We start from the raw sequence: 17,907 nt of genomic DNA, 5'->3' as shown, positions 1-17,907 counted from the left end.
TGAGCGTTGTGTTTTGTAACTCTAGGCATGAGAGCTGCCAGCCAGCTCCACGAAGAAAGGAACCTCTTTGCCAAGCACGGATGCTGCAAGAGGCAAGCGCGGTCCATCTACATTGGGCACGGTGAGTCGTCCAGAAAACCAGGTTCTCTTCCAGCTGCTCCGTCTTCTGGTTCCCTCTGCTTGTTTCGTTTTAAACTTTCATATCCCACTTTCCACCCGGCAACCGTACATTTTGAAGGACGTGAATCCTGGGAGCTGTAGTTTTGCGCCTAGCGAAACTACAGTTCCCGAGACTCTTTAGGGGAAAAAGACTGTGTGCTTTAAATGCATAGCGTGGATTTTAGCGCTTGTTTCGTTAAAAACTTTCATATCCCACTTTCCACCCCGCACCGTACATTTTGAAGGACGTGAATCCTGGGAGCTGTAGTTTTGCGCCTAGCGAAACTACAGTTCCCGAGACTCTTTAGGGGAAGAAGACTGTGTGCTTTAAATGCATAGCGTGGGTTTGATCTCCGGCTTTAAAGAAACGAAACACAAAGCTCGCAAGGCCAATTTGAGGTGGTCGCAACCGAGGAAACAGACTTGAGAGGAAAATGAAAGTCTCGCCCTTCCCAAAAAAGATGGATGAATGAATGCCAACATTAAAAATATGTGGAGAGAAAAAACAGAACAGGCAAGGAGCAGCCAAATATTTTGCCCATCAAATGTTAATTATTACGAATTTAAAAACGCAGCGATTCATTAATCGGCGTCACTTTTAACAGCTGGGTGAACCAATGTGATACAGTAGTTGAACGTGGAGGTGGGTTCGAATTCCCACTCTGCCCTTAAGCTTGGGCCAGTCACTCGCTCTACGCCAGGGGTCAGCAACCTTTTTCAGCCGTGGGTCGGTCCACCATCCCTCAGACCATGTGGTGGGCTGGATTATATTTTTTTTTTGGGGGGGGGGAGGAATGAATGAATTCCTGTGCCTCACAAATAACCCAGAGATGCATTTTAAGTAAAAGGACACATTCTACTCGTGTAAAAATGCCAGGCAGGACCCATAGATAACCCAGAGATGCACTTTAAATAAAAGGACACATTCTACTCATGTAAAAACACGCTGATTCCCGGACTGTCCTCGGGCCGGATTGAGAAGGCGATTGGGCCGCATCCAGCCCCCAGGCCTTAGTTTACCTACCCCTGCTCTACGCCTAACCTTCCTCACAAGTTTGTTGGAATTAAAGAAAAAGGCGGAGAAACATTTAAACCACGTTGAGCTCGATAGAGGAAAATTTTGGGTGTAAATGCAATCAACTGATCAACGGACCCGTCAAATGAAATAAAACCGCTGGTTTAGATGCATACGGTCCATATATACAGGTGAAACTTGAAAAATCAGAATATCGTGGGAAAGTCCATTTATGTAAGCAATTGTTTTCATTAGCTACTGGAGTTTAATAGATGAGATAGACTCATGACATGAAAAGCGAGATACGTCAAGCCTTTGCTTGTTATAATTGTGATGATTATGGCGCACAGCTGATGAAAACCCCAAAGTTGAGATTGTTAATTTGGGGTTCTCATCAGCTGGACGCCATAATATCACAATTATAACAAATAAAGGCTTGACATATCTCGCTTTGCATGTCATGAGTCTGTCTCATATATTAGTTTCACCTTTTAAGTTGAATTACTGCAAGAAATGAACCGTTCCACGATATTCTAATGTTTCGAGTTTCACCTGTACTGTAAACTGTTTTCCACTTATATAAGATTCCCCTTTTTTCTATGCTTTGTAGCAGCCCCCCCGCCGCCCCCCGCCCCCCACCTGTAGTCCTCTAGTCAGGGGGCGCTTACTTCTCAGAGCAAGCTTATGCATTTCTACTCGAAAGTAAGCCCCACCGATTTCTCTGGGACTTACTCAAAGGTAAGTGCGCATAGGATCGCGGCCTTGAACGATGGCACGTGTAACATTTCAATCGCATCTCTTATACTTTAAATATGTGTGATATCTCATTTGCTTGCCTGTTACGGTGTAGTGTTTTTGTTTAAAATAAATGGAAGAGAAGAGTGAAAAAGCAAATGCAGAGGCCTATAGAGTGCTTGGAAGAATTTTCTTTTTTTAAAATAATAATGATGATGATGATGATGATGTCCGAATCTTGACATTTCCCCCCCCCCACTGTTTTGACATAAATTTGTTCCTTTTATTGGAGAAAAAAGTCATTTTAGAAAATGGTTGTTCACAGAAGGGATAGAAGGAAGCGATTTTTCAGCATGAATAAAATGCACCAGATGGGACAAAAAACAGATGGAATGGATTTTAAACCCCTCCTTGTCGTTTTCTTTTAAAAACTCCTGCCGTTGCCTTTGTCCTGAAATACACCCTGGCAGATTTACTCAGCTTCCTTCCCAGGTCTCTCTCCCATACAATAAAAGGTTTTCTTTTTAAAAACAAACAAACAAAAAAACCATTTCCCTTCCGCCTGATTGATAAATATATATAAAAAATCAAAACTTGCTTGCAAATGGACAACGCTGGGCTTAATAATGCAAGTCTTGTCTTGAATCCCTAACATAAAAACTAAGAATCCTTTTGCAGCCAGCAGCCAAGACAAAAATTAATTCAGCACAGCTTTTGTGGTAAATGCTGTGTGGCACAGGGCTGCCTCCTAAAGCACTTGCCAGCTTAAAATAAAAATAATTCTAGAGGGTTTTGAAACCTACCCCCTTCTGAGAGTACTTAGCAAATCCACCTTCATAGTAGCAAAGGAACCTGATGGAGTAGGTTGAAGACGTTCTCAAAGCAAGGCAAAGCGAACCCTGGCTGGACAGAATCTTGACATTTTTACGGCTTCGGATCTTCCTTATCCAGAACCTATAGAAACATTTCCTGTATAAAGGATGAGAGCTCCCAACTTCCTTGCTTTGTCGTTTGCATTGCAGATGTCAGAAATGCAAAAAAACAAAACAAAACACCAACCCTTTCAGGTCTTCTTAAGAACCAGGTGTGAATTCAGACTCATTGGGTTTGTTTGTGGGGGTTTTGAGTTGGGGTGGGGGTGGGGGAGAGCAGTCTTTGCATTTCCCTCATCCTGTGATTGTTCTTCCTGCCTAAGTGCAGGACCTTACACCTGAACCCTGATGAAATTCATTTTGCCAGCCTGCTCAGGGGTCTCCGATCTGTTAATCAATCAATAGAAATTTTTACAGGTAGGTAGCCGTGTTGGTCTGCCATAGTCAAAACAAAATAAAAAATAAAAAAATTCCTTCCAGTAGCACCTTAGAGACCAACTAAGTTTGTTCTTGGTATGAGCTTTCGTGTGCATGCACACTTCTTCAGATACACATGAAAGCATGCACACGAAAGCTCATACCAAGAACAAACTTAGTTGGACTCTAAGGTGCTACTGGAAGGAATTTTTTTGGAGACTAAGGAGCTACTGGAAGGAATTTTTTTTTTAAAATTTTTATTTTGAACAGAAACTGGCCGTAGCAAGAAGAGAACATTGAAATACACATGGAAGAAAATGGAAATTAAATATAAAAACGCAGTTTTGCGTCCTGAGTTGACCGTCAGTTAATGGACCGTCTTCTCGGATCTGTTAAGGTCACCTTGAACCCTGAAGATTCTGTCTTCTGCGGCATTGGCTACCCCTCCAAGTTTGGTGTCAACTGCAGATTTGATGAGCATCTTTTCAATTCCTTCATCCAGGTTAAAACAATTCCTTCCAGTAGCACCTTAGAGACCAAGAACAAACTTAGTTGGTCTCTAAGGTGCTACTGGAAGGAATTTTTTTGTTTTATTTTGTTTTGACTATGGCAGACCAACACGGCTACCTACCTGTAACTTCATCCAGGTTGTTTGTAAAGACATTGGACAACAACGGGGGGGGGGGGGGGGCAAGACTGAACCCTGCGAGTGATGGCCAAACTTGGCCCTCCAGCTGTTTTTGGACTACAACTCCCATCATCCCTAGCTAACAGGACCAGTGGTCAGGGATGATGGGAATTATAGTCCCAAAACACCTGGAGGGCCAAGTTTGGCCATCACTTCTTTATGCCCATCGGGGATGTTGTGTTTCTTTGCCACCAGAAGGTGGAGCTGGTCCAAAAGGTAAGGGCAGCCTTTGCACTTCTGTGGCAGCCAAAATTTAACTACTACTACTTGGGCGATCACTTGTAGAGATTTGTCTTCCATGAACGCGGTTTTAACAGTGAGTCCGTAAGGGACTGGGGAGGCCAAATCTGGATCCACACACCCTTCCACAGTGGGGACATAGGTTTCCGGGCGGGAGTTGGTCCCGGTGAGGGTTTGCCAAGCGTGCCTTCCTCTTAGCACGTTTCTCCCTTGTGTCCTGAGTTCGAGTGTCTTCAAAGCCCACGACGCCTTTGGTCAAGGCTGTTCTCCAACTGGAGCGCTCGCAGGCCAGTGTTTCCCAGTTGTCGGTGTCTATACTACATTTTTATAGATTTGCTTTCAGAGAGTTTTTTTTTTTTTTTACATATATATAATTTTTATTATTTTCACACTATACTACTACAACATTAAATCAAACATTTTCATACATTTCCCATTTTGGCCTACAAAGCCGTGACTTCCCTCAATCCCTCCACATGGCTTTCAAAATTATATCTTGATATTATATTTCTTAAATCAACCATTGCTTACATTATCATAAAATTCCTTCTTATTTTTACTGTCATACTTACAATAATAGTTCTACACATTAACTACAAAACTTCTTGAAATCCTATAAGCGTATTCAATTGTAAATTGTCTTTTAAATAATTCGTAAACTTTAACCAGTCTTTGATGAATTTCTGGTCCCGCTGTTCCCGGATTCTTCCCGTCATTTTGTCCAATTCTGCATATTCCGTCAATTTCACTGTCCATTCTTCTTTCGTCGGTAATTCTTCTTGTTTCCATTTTTGCGCTAGAAGAATTCTAGCTGCAGTCACTGCGTACTGGAAAAGTCTAATGTCCTTCTTTTCAATGTCTGTACCTACAATACCTAACAAAAAAGCTTCAGGCTTCTTGACAAAGTTATATTTCAACATTTTTCTTAACTCCTGATATATCATATCCCAATACATTCTGCTTTGAGAGAGTTTTTAAACCTCTTTTGTGGACCACCCGCTTTACGCTTTCCATTTTTAAGTTCGGAATAGAGGAGTTACTTTGACAGACGATAACCAGGCATCCGAACAACATGGCCAGTCCAAGGAAGTTGATGTTGAAGAATCATTGCTTCCACACTGGTGATCTTTGCTTCTTCTTCTTCTTCTTCTTAGCAGTGGCTACAGGGTGGTCAGGCTATCCCTGTTGAGAAATGGCCATAGCTGGCCAAAGCTGGCCAAAGGCGCTCCTAGCCATGGACAACCCTCAGGCCTCTAGCAGCAAAGATGTATCTCAGGGTTCTTAGGTCTTGGCTGTTAACCAGAAGGTGGGCGATATGAGACAACCCAGGAACTTCTGCAGGCAGGATTCCTGCATTTGCAGGGGGTTGGACTAGATGGCCCTCAGGTCCCTTCCAGCTCTACAAGTTTATAATTCTATGAAAGAACACCCCCCCAAGCTACACACCAGGTCCTTCAGAGGAGGTACAACCCCATCCAGAACAAGTGACTTGCCTATCTCCCAGACACACACACACAAAAACCACCTATCTTCCAAAGACTCCGGCGCAGTTTATTTTCTGTGCTAACATCTGGTGGCCTCGATCCAGCAGTTGCAAGCTCTTTAAAAAAAAAATAATGCATATTTTCAGCAGAAAGCAAAGCCACACATTCACGGCATTTCAGAACATCGTTTTATAGCCCTGAATTGCTCCTCCCCCCTTAATCACTTGGTCAGATTTGTGCGGGAGGGGGGGAAGGAAGGAGGAAGAAAACTGTACATTCCTTAGCTCAGTGTTTTTCAACCTTTTTTGGGCAAAGGCACACTTGTTTCATGAAAAAAATCACGAGGCACACCACCATTAGAAAATGTTAAAAAAATTAACTCTGTGCCTATATTGACTATATATAAAGTAATTTTTCAATTTTTCCCACGGCACACCAGGCAACATCTCGCGGCACACTAGTGTGCCGCGGAACAGTGGTTGAAAAACACTGCCTTAGCTGGTATATTTTTTAGCATTCACCTCCTTCATAACAAACTGAAAGGGCAGCCTTGGAAGCAAAAAAAACCTTTATTCAGAGATGTGCTTGCAAGCTCATCTCTGCTCCCCAGCCCCCAGCCACTGCCCCCCCCACCTGATCCTTTTGTCTATTTGGTACTCTGTAGATTACGGTCTCCCACCGGTTTGCTAATCTAATACCTGCTACTGGTCTCACACCCTATTAACACAGCTCTAAGACAGTGAAAGGAATGGTAAATAGTAGTGGCAAACTGGTCTTAGGTGAAATGTCTGGATGTTCGGTTTTTTTGTTTTGTTTTAATAACTTTTTTTGTACATTTTTTTTAACCTTGTCCTTCAACCGAAGTGCATTTCTTCCCCAAAGAAACCTGGGAACTATAGTTTGACCCTCGTTTAATAGGCGCAATATGGGTATTGATGCAGCACACAGTGGAACTACAAAACTCACTCACTCAGGAAGCAGTGCCTTGGGGCAGGCCCTCCAAGTGCCCCTATTTTCCAGGGACATTCCCGGATCTACAGAAGCAGCCCCGGTTTTTTATTTGATCCCAGAATGTCCCGCTTTTCCTTAAAGGTAAAGGTACCCCTGACCATTAGGTCCAGTCGGGGACGACTCTGGGGTTGCGGCGCTCATCTCGCTTTATTAGCCGAGGGAGCCGGCGTACAGCTTCCGGGTCATGTGGCCAGCATGACTAAGCCGCTTCTGGCGAACCAGAGCAGCGCACGGAAACGTCGTTTACCTTCCCGCCGGAGCGGTACCTATTTATCTACTTGCACTTTGAGGTGCTTTTGAACTGCTAGGTGGGCAGGAGCAGGGATCGAGCAACGGGAGCTCACCCCGTCATTGCGGGGATTCGAACCGCCAACCTTCTGATCAGCAAGCCCTAGGCTCTGTGGTTTAACAGCACAACCTGCTTTTCCTTAGGGCATCCCAATTTTCATTGAAAACTGTTGGAAGGGGTATGGATTTATGCAACCTCTGAGCCAAGGAGATGAGTAATTATACAACCTTTAGAAGGCATCTGAAGGCAGCCCTCTATAAGGAAGTTTTTTTAAAAGTTTAATGCTTTATTATGTTTTTATAAGTTGGAAGTTGCCCAGAGTGGCTGGGGCAACCCAGTCAGATGGGTGGGGTATAATAATAATAATAATAATAATAATAATAATAATAATAATAATGGAAGCAAGGAGAAGAAGCTATGGCTTCTGGGATCCAGTGAGATCCGTGAGATTGTGCCGAAATCTGGAAGCAGCAGCCATGGGATCCCAGAAAGCAAGGTTCAGCGGAACGTCAGTGGGAGGCAGTGAAACGGGTCACCCCTGTAGGGTGGCGCTGTAGTCTAAACCACTGAGCCTCTTCGGCTTGCCAATCAGTAGGTCGGCGGTTCGAATCCCCGTGACGGAGCGAGCGCCCGTTGCTCCGTCCCAGCTCCTGCCAACCTAGCAGTTCGAAAGCACGCCGGCGCAAGCAGATAAATAGGAAGGTAAACGGCGTTTCCATGCGCTCTGGTTTCCGTCACGGCGTCCCGTTGCTCCAGAAGCGGTTTAGTCCTGCTGGCCACATGACCTGGAAAGCTGCCTGCGGACAAACGCCGGCTCCCTTGGCCTGAAAGCGAGCTGAGCGCCCCAACCCCATAGTATATATTCTACATTAAATATTGAGGGTTTTGTTTTGTTTGTTTGCTAAACTCCAGCAATATAGATATAGTGCATGCAGAACTCAGCCGTGGAGGCTTTGCAAAGCGAAATGTCTGCTGGTAAGGAGGTCGTCCCAATTGCCCGGTCTTGCTGTTGTAGGTTTCCATAAGAGCTTTTCTTGGAGATACAAACACCCCTTTCCTTTGTTTTTCTACCCAGATCTCGAACCCCGGCAGCTTTCTTGGGAGGGTGGAGGTTGGATTACCTTCTGTGTCTGCCAGGGCCCACTTAAGATTCCTACGATTTTACATCAACCTTGCAAACACTTCGAACACCTTATTGGCCAAACAAGCCTTTGTATCTCTTCAAAAGAACACCACTTGGCGTCAAAACCTATCTGAGATCCTGGTTAGATACACCCTACCAGAGTTTAATACTCTCAAACTGTGGAGCCCAGACAAAGTTCGGGAATGGATCCTGGAGAGAGACGCCCGGTTAGACACCACAAAAATACAGAACCCAGGGTCCTCCCACTGGTTTCCCCGACTGAAAACAGTCAAAACCTGCGCCAATTACTTGGCGAATATCACCGATCCCACCCTTCGGAGAGCCTATCTGTCAGGCAGATTTGCAAAAACCCCGGTAGAGCACCGTATATGTCCTTGTCATATGAGAACCAAAGAGGATCTCACACATTACATGTTGTATTGTCCCATCTACTCGGCCTTCAGGGATGTGATGTTACAAACTATTCCCAAATCAATAGTCAACTCTGAGGACCAAGTAAAGTTTTTGCTGGTGGACGCTGATCCACGGATTTCCTACGTGGTAGCGGTCTTTGTGGTGAAGGCTATGAAAACTAGGGTATGGTTCCTGGATGAAGTGGTGAGGTCCCTCCCATTGCTCTCCTAACCTGTTGTTGTATCTTCTTTCCTGAATGGTGGGGGTTTTTGGGTAGTCTACTTTGCTGGGACAGCGCAGCATGAATTTTAACTTATTTTAATAATTTTATTGTTTATCTTTTTAATAACATTTTATGGTATTTTGTGTAAAGGCATGGACCTCACAAATTTAATAAACTTGTTTTTCTACCCAGATCTCTCTGGCAGCCCGGTGAGCATCGACGTGGGCACCTGCCAGGCACACTGTGGTGGTACCCGAAGAAAGAGCGGGTCAGGTTTCGCCGGCGTCTCCCGACAATCCTCCATGCTGGACTTCCTCAAAACCAAAAAGGTACGGTGTCTGTTTTTGTTTTAAGAGCACAGGAAGCCAGTGGGGACACCGGTCCGTTTGGGCGACTTAACAACCAGACACCCTAAGCTCTGTGGTTTAACCCACAGCACCACCCACGTCCTATTTGCTAGTTTGTTGTTGTTGGTTCGTTCGTTCAGTTGTGTCCGACTCTTCGTGACCCCATGGACCAGAGCACGCCAGGCACTCCTGTCTTCCATTGCCTCCCGCAGTTTGGTCAGACTCATGTTGGCTAGTTTACTGGGTGTTAAATACGGCACATCATTTTCACATAGTTTTCTTCCAACGTATAACATGCTGTAAATTTTAATACCCAATTCTATAACTTCTCCCATGCTGTAAGTTGCATATAATACCCCAAAAAAGCTTAGCTTTCCCCGCTTTCTTCTTCTTGCTCATCCTTCCAGCTACAGGAGAGGCTCCCCAGCTCCCTCGCAGTATCCGAACCCTCCGCCAGGTTGGAGCGTTCCTGCCCAGAGAATTACCGCTGCGAGCCCAGCAGTGTCCGGGTGCAAGAGCTCCTGCTTCTGGAAGGCGTTCGACAGGTGGAGGTCATTGAAGACTGCCAGTGCAACGCTAGCCCATCCGAATGTCTCCGGCTGCCTTCTCTGAAAACCTTCTTCCCAGACTCCCCTCTGGAACAGACATTGGACGTCGGCAGGTGTTCCGATCCAGAACATTCTGAAGGTAACGCGAGGCAGAGGTGTTGTGGAATGGGACTCCAGGGCCTTTTTCAGAGCAGGATCAATGATGTCATCTCCTGGGGAAATCGACAGGGAAGAAGAAGAAGAAGAAGAAGAAGAAGAAGAAGAAGAAGAAGAAGAAGAAGAAGAAGAAGAGCCAGTGCGGTGTAGTGGTTAAGAGTGGTAGACTTGTAATCTGGTGAACCGGGTTCACTTCCCCGCTCCTCCACATGCAGCTGCTGGGTGACCTTGGGCTAGTCCAGGCATAGGCAACCTTCGGCTCTCCAGATGTTTCGGACTACAATTCCCATCATCCCTGACCACTGGTCCTGTTAGCTAGGGATCATGGGAGTTGTAGGCCAAAACATCTGGAGAGCCGAAGGTTGCCTATGCCTGGGCTAGTCACACTTCTCTGAAGTCTCTCAGCCCCACTCACCTCACAGAGTGTTTGCTGTGGGGGAGGAAGGGAAAGGAGAATGTGAGCCGCTTTGAGACTCCTTAAGGGGAGTGAACGGCGGGATATCAAGTCCAAACTATTAATAATAATAATAATAATAATAATAATAATAATAATAATAATAATAATACCCCGCCCATGTGGCTGTGTTTTCCCAGCCACTCTGGGCAGCTCCCAACAGAATATTTAAAACACAATAAAACATCAAACATTAAAAACTTTCCTAAACAGGGTTGCCTTCAGACGTCTTCTAAAAGTCAGATAGTTGTTTCTTTCCTTGACATCTGGTGCCTACATTCTGCATGGACTGGTTGCGTGGCAGCATGGGCAAATGGCTTTGGATACCTATGAGGTCCGTAAATTACCATATAGCGTATATTCAACACAAATAAACAGCAACAGTTTATTGTTGACAATGGACAGCTGGACATATAAAGGGCCCCATTACCTTCAGTAGCTGAGGGCCGCATCAAACCTAAATCCGGCCCTGGTGCAAATCATGAGCACAAATCGTCATGAATGCTGGGCCGGATTTAGGTTTGATGAGGCCCTCAGCTACTGAAGGTAATGGGGCCACATTATATGCTATATGGTAATTTGAATATATGCTATATGGTAATTTGAATATATGCTACATGGTAATTTGAATATATGCTATATGGTAATTTATGGACCATATAGAGAGCTGGACCATAAAGAAGGCTGATCGCCGAAGAATTGATGCTTTTGAATTATGGTGCTGGAGGAGACTCTTGAGAGTCCCATGGACTGCAAGAAGATCAAACCTATCCATTCTCAAAGAAATCAGCCCTGAGTGCTCACTAGAAGGACAGATCCTGAAGTTGAGGCTCCAGTACTTTGGCCACCTCATGAGAAGAGAAGACTCCCTGGAAAAGACCCTGATGTTGGGAAAGATGGAGGGCACAAGGAGAAGGGGACGACAGAGAAGGTGGGACAGTGTTCTCGAAGCTACTAACATGAGTTTGGCCAAACTGCGGGAGGCAGTGAAGGATAGGCGTGCCTGGCGTGCTCTGGTCCATGGGGTCACGAAGAGTCGGACACGACTGAACGAATGAACAACAACAATTTATGGACCTAATAGGTATCTAAAGCCATTTGCACCTAACAAAATATGCACTTTATCAAAGTAATTGATATAGAAATGAGCAAACCAGTGATATTTGAGGGAGCAGGCTAGCAGGCGGGGCCCATGACTTACACCCTAGGAGCCTGGACAACACAAAACACTGTTGCTGTATGTAGGTTTTATTTCATTTGCTTTTTATCTTATAATTTGGAAATGTGCATCCAGTTTCTCCCCCCCCTTTAATTTTTTTGGGGGCCCCCCAAAGGGAGTGGGGGCCCTAAGCTATAGCTTGTTTAGCTTATACGTAAATCCAGCACTTTTTGTAATGGTGGAAACCATCCCTTTCCCCCCTCGGATCTCTTTTCAGGGGGGCTGTTCTGCCTGCCCACGGATTTCGACTCCCTTCTGATGAAGACCCCAAACGGGCACCGTGCGGTCCAGATCCTGGGGAGCTGCCGGCTGAGGGAGCCCTGTTACCGGGTCTCCCACATGGAATACTACTACGAAGTGGTGCTCAACTCTGCGGGAGAAAAACTGGAGCTGATTAAGGTGCGGATGCTACTCCTTCCTGCTTCCATTGCAAAACCCGCTCGCGTTAATTGGGTGGGCTCCCAATTCGCATCAGCCCCAGCCAACCAAGATGATAAAGGAAAGCAAGTCTCCTCTAGGCTAAACCTATCCAACTCCCTCAACCGTTCCTCATCAGGCTTGCTTTCCAGACCCTTGATCATCTTGGTCGCCCTCCTCTGCACACCTTCCAGCTTGTCAACATCCGTCTTAAATTGTGGTGCCCAGAACTGGACACAGTATTCCAGCTGAGGTCTGACCAGAGTGGAATACAGTGGTACTGTTACCTCCCTTGATCTAGACGCTATACTCCTATTGATGCAGCCCAGAATTGCATTGGCTTTTTTAGCTGCTGCATCACACTGTTGACTCATGTCAAGTTTGTGGTCTACCATGACTCCTAGATCCTTTTCACATGTACTGCTCTCAAGCCAGGTGTCACCCATCCTGTATTTGTGCCTTTCATTTTTTTTGCCCAAGTGTAGTACTTTACATTTCTCCCTGTTAAAATTCATCTTGTTTGCTTTGGCCCAGTTCTCTAATCTGTTAAGGTCATTTTGAAGTGTGCTCCTGTCCTCTGGGGTATTAGCCACCCCTCCCAATTTGGTGTCATCTGCAGACTTGATCAGGATGCCCTCAAGCCCATCATCCAAGTCATTGATGGTTTGACCAAGGCAAAAGAACAGCCCTTAAGATATTGCGAACCGGGTTCGATTCCCCACTCCTCCACATGCAGCTGCTGGGTGACCTTGGGCCAGTCACACTTCTCTGAAGTCTCTCAGCCCCGCTCACTTCACAGAGTGTATGTTGTCGGGGAGGAAGGGAAAGGAGATTGTTAGCCGTTTTGAGACTCCTTCGGGTAGTGATGAAGCGGGATATCAAATCCAAACTCTTCTTCTTCTTCTTCTTCTATCATATCTCCTCTCAAGTCTACTGTTTTCCAGGCTAAACATACCCAGCTCCTTCAACCGTTCCTCATAAGGCTTGCTTTCCAGAACCTGGGTCATCTTGGTTGCCCTCCTCTCTGCACACCTTCCAACTTGTCAATACCCCTCTTAAACTGGGGAGCCCAGAATCATAGCTGTCAACTCTTCCCTTTTTTTGAAGGGAAATTTCCTTATTCCAAATAGGATTCCTTGCAAGAAAAGGGGAAAAGTTGACAGCTATGCCCAGAATAGATCGGGATACTGTTACTTCCCTCGATTTGTAAACAAAACCCTAGCCTAGAATTGCATTCGCCTTTTTTGCCGCCGCATCTCGCTGTTGGCTCACATTAAGAACATGGTCGACTGAAACCCCCAGATCATTTTCGCACGTCCTGCTGTCAAGCCAGGTGCCCCCCCCCCCAACATCCTATTATTATGCATCTGTTTATTTCTAAGTGCAGGACCTTACAGGTGAAACTCGAAAAATTAGAATTATCGTGGAAAAGTCCATTTATGTAAGCAATTGTTTTCATTAGCTACTGGAGTTTAATATATGAGATAGACTCATGACATGCAAAGCGAGAGATGTCAAGCCTTTGCTTGTTATAATTGTGATGATTATGGCGTACAGCTGATGAAAACCCCAAAGTTGAGATTGTTAATTTGGGGTTCTCATCAGCTGTACGCCATAATTATCACAGTTGTAACAAATAAAGGGTTGACATATCTCGCTTTGCATGTCATGAGTCTATCTCATATATTAGTTTCACCTTTTAAGTTGAATTACTGAAAGAAATGAACCTTTCCGCAATATTTTTTTAGCGAAGCGAAGCGAATATATTTTATTCGGTCACAGACCAACATAAAACAGAATATTTGCATTTATAAAAACAATATAGAAAATATATGTCTAAACGGGTACTCATTACATTGTGGGGGCATATTCAACATATCCAGCCCGACTTAAACCAATATTAAACCGCAATATTCTAATTTTTCGAGTTTCAACCGTACATTTGTCCCTGTTGAAATTCATTTTGTTCCTCTGGGCCCAATCCTCCAGTCTGCTAAAGTCACCTTGTTACCTGCATTTTACCTTTTGAGGTATGAGCTGCCCCCCCCCCCAGCTTAGTGTTGTGTGCTCAACTTTTAAGAACCCTCCTTTTCTGTGTGCTGTTTTCTGCAGCGATAAAACTCCAAAATAATAATTTCTCTGGAAATGATGTTTAGAAACACACACCCCTGCCCCCCCTTTCCCTGTTGCAAAGACAAGCTGTGTTTGCCTTCTTCATTTGGGGGGTGGGGGGGTGGGTCCTAGAAGGTGTATTTGTGAATGACACATATCCTTTTTGAATTCCCACCGTCCTGCCAAGACAGTGGGAGGCTGGTAAGTGATTTCCCCTCCTTCTTTTGTGTTTCAAATCTTCCAGGAAATTGATGTGGGAAGGTGCTTAGGCCAATGTGCCCCTGGAAGCCCCTGCCTGCTAAGGTAAGCACAGCTGCCCCCAAAGGTGTGAGCACAGGTGCTAGCTGCACATCCCCCCCCCCCAAAAAAAGTGACAATTGCAATTGTAAATGCATGCCCACAAACTGCTCTAAGGGGAAGGTGTGCAAGCACAGGAGACACACACAATGGCAATGCCTGAGAGCTGAATCCGAATGGATTGTTCCCGTTAATTTTCCCCACTGATTGACAGCAACCTGTTTAATCGGCTGTGGATTGGGCTCAGAGGCAGACTGGGGGAAAGAGATGCCCCAAGGGAGGTTTCTAGAGGTGAAAAAGTGGGTCTTTCACCCAGCACACACACACACACACCAAAAATGCTGGCCTCATCCACACTTGCACTTTCCTGGGGATTATGAACTACGGACCCCAACATTGGGAACCCCTCCAAACCTGTGCCAAAGTTTTTTATATATAAAGTACATAAAGTATATGCGGTTATAAAGTACGTAATGATATGTGCACTAAACATGGTGAGACGTAAATAAAAGAGAGAGGAATAGATAAAAAGAGAGAGGAACAGAAAAAGAGGAACGGCGCTGGAGCTCAGTGTCTGGGCTGAACGATGGGGGTGGAGAGGTTCCTTCAGATATACTGGGCTGAGGCTGTTTTAAAGGTCAGCACCAACATTTTGAATTGTGCTCGGAAACGTCCTGGGAGCCAATGTAGGTCTTTCAGGACCGGTGCTATATGGTGTCGGCGGCCGCTCCCAGTCACACAGTCTAGCTGCCGCATTCTGGATTAGTTGTAGTTTCCGGGTCACCTTCAAAGGCAGCCCCACGTAGAGCGCATTGCAGTAGTCCAAGCGGGAGATAACCAGGGCATGCACCACTCTGGAGAGACAGTCTGCGGGCAGGGAGGGTCTCAGCCTGCGTACCAGATGGAGCCAGCAAGTTGAACACCGGGGGTCGCTTCTCTCCCCACCCCCCAGCAGTCTGGACTTGGCGTTTTGCACCAGCGGGAGCCTCCGAGTCGGGCCCCATGTAGAGTTGTAGCCTTACAACACCTGGAAGGAGCCAGGTTGGCATAACAGGATGCCCTAGCCTGGCGTTGGCTCTCACTGCCAACTGCTTTGTTTCTCAACACAGGGACCCGCAAAACCAGTGCCTTGTCGGAGGCGAAGACATCTCCAGCTCCTGCACCCCTCACCAATACGAGACTAATACCTTCCGGAGCCGAAGCGGGGAGCTGCGCACCGTCTTTGCCGTCCGAGCTTGCAAATGTGGGGTCTTAAAGGGTCTGGAACGGGGGCCCCAAAAAACTCGAGGTTTAATTTAACAAGCCAAAGGGAGGAGAATTCTGCTTGCCAACGTCTCCCCCAGATGTAGTTCGCCAAGAGCTGGCTAATACTGTACATGAATAAATGTGTGTGTGTGTTTTGTGGGGGGGACGTTTCAGTCATTTCAACCTTCAAGACTCCATAGCACACCTGCTTATAAGCAGTTAGAATGACCATTGCACGGATTCGCGTCTCCGCTCCTCCACCTGCAGCTGCTGGGTGACCTTGGGCTAGTCACACTTCTCTTAAGTCTCTCAGCCTCACTCACCTCACAGAGTGTTTGTTGTGGGGAGGAAGGGAAAGGAGAATGTGAGCCGCTTTGAGACTCCTTAAGGGGAGTGAAAGGCGGGATATCAAGTCCAAACTATTATTTGTTTGTTTGTTTGTTTATACATTACCCCGCCTATGTGGCTGGGTTTCCCCAGCCACTCTGGGCGGCTCCCAACAAAATATTTAAAACACAATAAAACACCAAACATTAAAAACTTTCCTAAACAGGGCTGCCTTCAGATGTCTTCTAAAAGTCAGATAGTTGTTTCTTTCCTTGACATCTGGTGCCTACATTCTGCATGGACTGGAAGGGGAAGGAGAATGTGAGCCGCTTTGAGACTCCTTAAGGGGAGTGAAAGGCAGGATATCAAGTCCAAACTCTTCTTCTTCTTCTTCTTCTTCTTCTTCTTCTTCTTCTTCTTCTTCTTCTTCTTCTTCTTCTTCATTTATTTATTTATTTATTTATTTTGGTTTTATTTTGCGCCAGCATGTGTCCGACAGCAGTCTCTAGCTGCATGTGTGCTGTGTGTCTCTGATCCCCAGATCCCTGTTTGAGGACACCGTGTCTTGCAAAAAAAAAAAAAAAAATTCTTACAATAACCTTTTCCCTGGAAATTAATTAGAAAAGAAAAAGAAAAATGAAACACCACCCCCCTCCTGAGTTTGCAAAGTCTGTCACCAAACGCAAACCCATCCGTTGGATCCACATTTAGTGAAGCTTGAAATCAATGGGACCCCATGAACATTTCCAAGGATCTGAGTCTTGGAACACGCTAATGAACCAGGAAAGTTACTACCCTAGCAATTAAAGAGGAGAGAGGCCGAAAGGATTATAAACAGAATTAAATGGTAAGGGAAAATAACAACCAGCACTAAAGAAATAGAGGAACGATTTGTTCAATTTTACAGCGAACTTTATAGGGAAGGAAATGAGGCAATAGAAGAGATTAACGTCTTATCTGAAACAGAACTGCCTCCTGAAACTTAATAAGGAACAAAAAGAAGTACTGAACGCTCCTATTACATCGTACGAAATCCAAAAAGCTATTAAGGAAGTAAAGACAGGAAAGTCACCAGGACCAGACGGCCTACCGGCGATATATTATAAAAGACTTGAGGACATACTCTCAGAGCCGCTAAAGAACATTATGAATAATATTTTAAAATATGGGACTATGCCAGACTCCTGGAGAGTCTTTTTCTAAAGGGTAGACAACAGAGCCATGACTGCTTTCTCTATTCCACTATACACAGACATACACTAACCAGGGAGATCATCTTTCAAAATATTTTTTTAAAATTAGCAGGGCAAACCTTTGCATGTCTACTTGGAAATAAGCCCTCCTGAGTTCAGGTGAAAGCATTCAGGCTTTGCTGCCTGGGCATCCCCAGTACAGTACATTTCTGTTCTGTACTAAGACCCAGCGAGTTCAGAAACACAGCCTTATAGGCCATTAAAAAACATGGCGAGAACATTTTTTTAAAAAAAATCTTTTTTTTTTAAATAAAGAATTTATTGGTATTTCCACACAAAACAACAAATAAAAAGCATACATACTACATAAAATACAAACACACTACAAAATACAAATAACAATCAAATAAAACTGATACATACCTAACACCCCACAGGAACACACCAATATAATTATTTTAGCCTTATTTCAAATCTTACTTAGGGGACTTCCTCACGTTCTCTCTTCTGCGTTCAGTTCGAATTTACTTTAGTAACTTTGTAACTATTTTAACACTCATTAACAATTATTCTTAATCCTGATCTAACATCTTATCTCTATCAACTTATTCATAACCATGATATCTAATATAAAAAATCACAATCTTAACTTCTTATATACTATTTTAACCTAACATTGTACAGCTGCCGCCTATTATGTTCACCGATTTCACGTTGTTTCAAATATTCTTTAAATTTCTTCCACTCTTCCTGAACCTTCTCCTCCCTCTGGTCTCGGAGTTTCGCGGTCAGTTCTGCGAGTTCCAATCAATTAACTTCATCTGCCAATCTTCTACTGTTGGGAGCTCTTCACCTTTACAGTTTCTAGCAATCAAAATCCTAGCAGCTGTTTTTTTTTTTTTTAAAAATCAATTAATTCAGC

The 17,907-nt window shown here is 44.8% G+C and overlaps 1 protein-coding gene across 1 annotated transcript; it reads left to right on the top strand.

Moving 5' to 3' along the window:
- Window positions 1–27: 27 nt before the first annotated feature.
- On the top strand, window positions 28–15,519 carry LOC117039705. The gene is made up of 6 exons (XM_033136886.1): window positions 28–121; window positions 8,863–8,999; window positions 9,425–9,704; window positions 11,612–11,793; window positions 14,168–14,226; window positions 15,330–15,519. Exons 1-6 carry the CDS (start codon window positions 28–30, stop codon window positions 15,517–15,519), a joined length of 942 nt encoding a protein of 313 aa, XP_032992777.1.
- The last annotated feature ends 2,388 nt before the right edge of the window (window positions 15,520–17,907 follow it).

The sequence above is a fragment of the Lacerta agilis genome, chromosome 18 (genome assembly GCF_009819535.1).
Source record: "Lacerta agilis isolate rLacAgi1 chromosome 18, rLacAgi1.pri, whole genome shotgun sequence".
NCBI classification, from domain to species: Eukaryota; Metazoa; Chordata; class Lepidosauria; order Squamata; family Lacertidae; genus Lacerta; species Lacerta agilis.
This window is presented reverse-complemented; position numbering and strand designations above follow the sequence as displayed.

Bases quoted from the DNA above. Each gene is read 5' to 3' on its own strand.
- LOC117039705 (XM_033136886.1), top strand. From the start codon at position 28: ATGAGAGCTGCCAGCCAGCTCCACGAAGAAAGGAACCTCTTTGCCAAG. The intron at 11,794-14,167 runs GTGCGGATGCTA...CAAATCTTCCAG, and splicing joins AAAAACTGGAGCTGATTAAG to GAAATTGATGTGGGAAGGTG. The intron at 14,227-15,329 runs GTAAGCACAGCT...TTCTCAACACAG, and splicing joins GGAAGCCCCTGCCTGCTAAG to GGACCCGCAAAACCAGTGCC.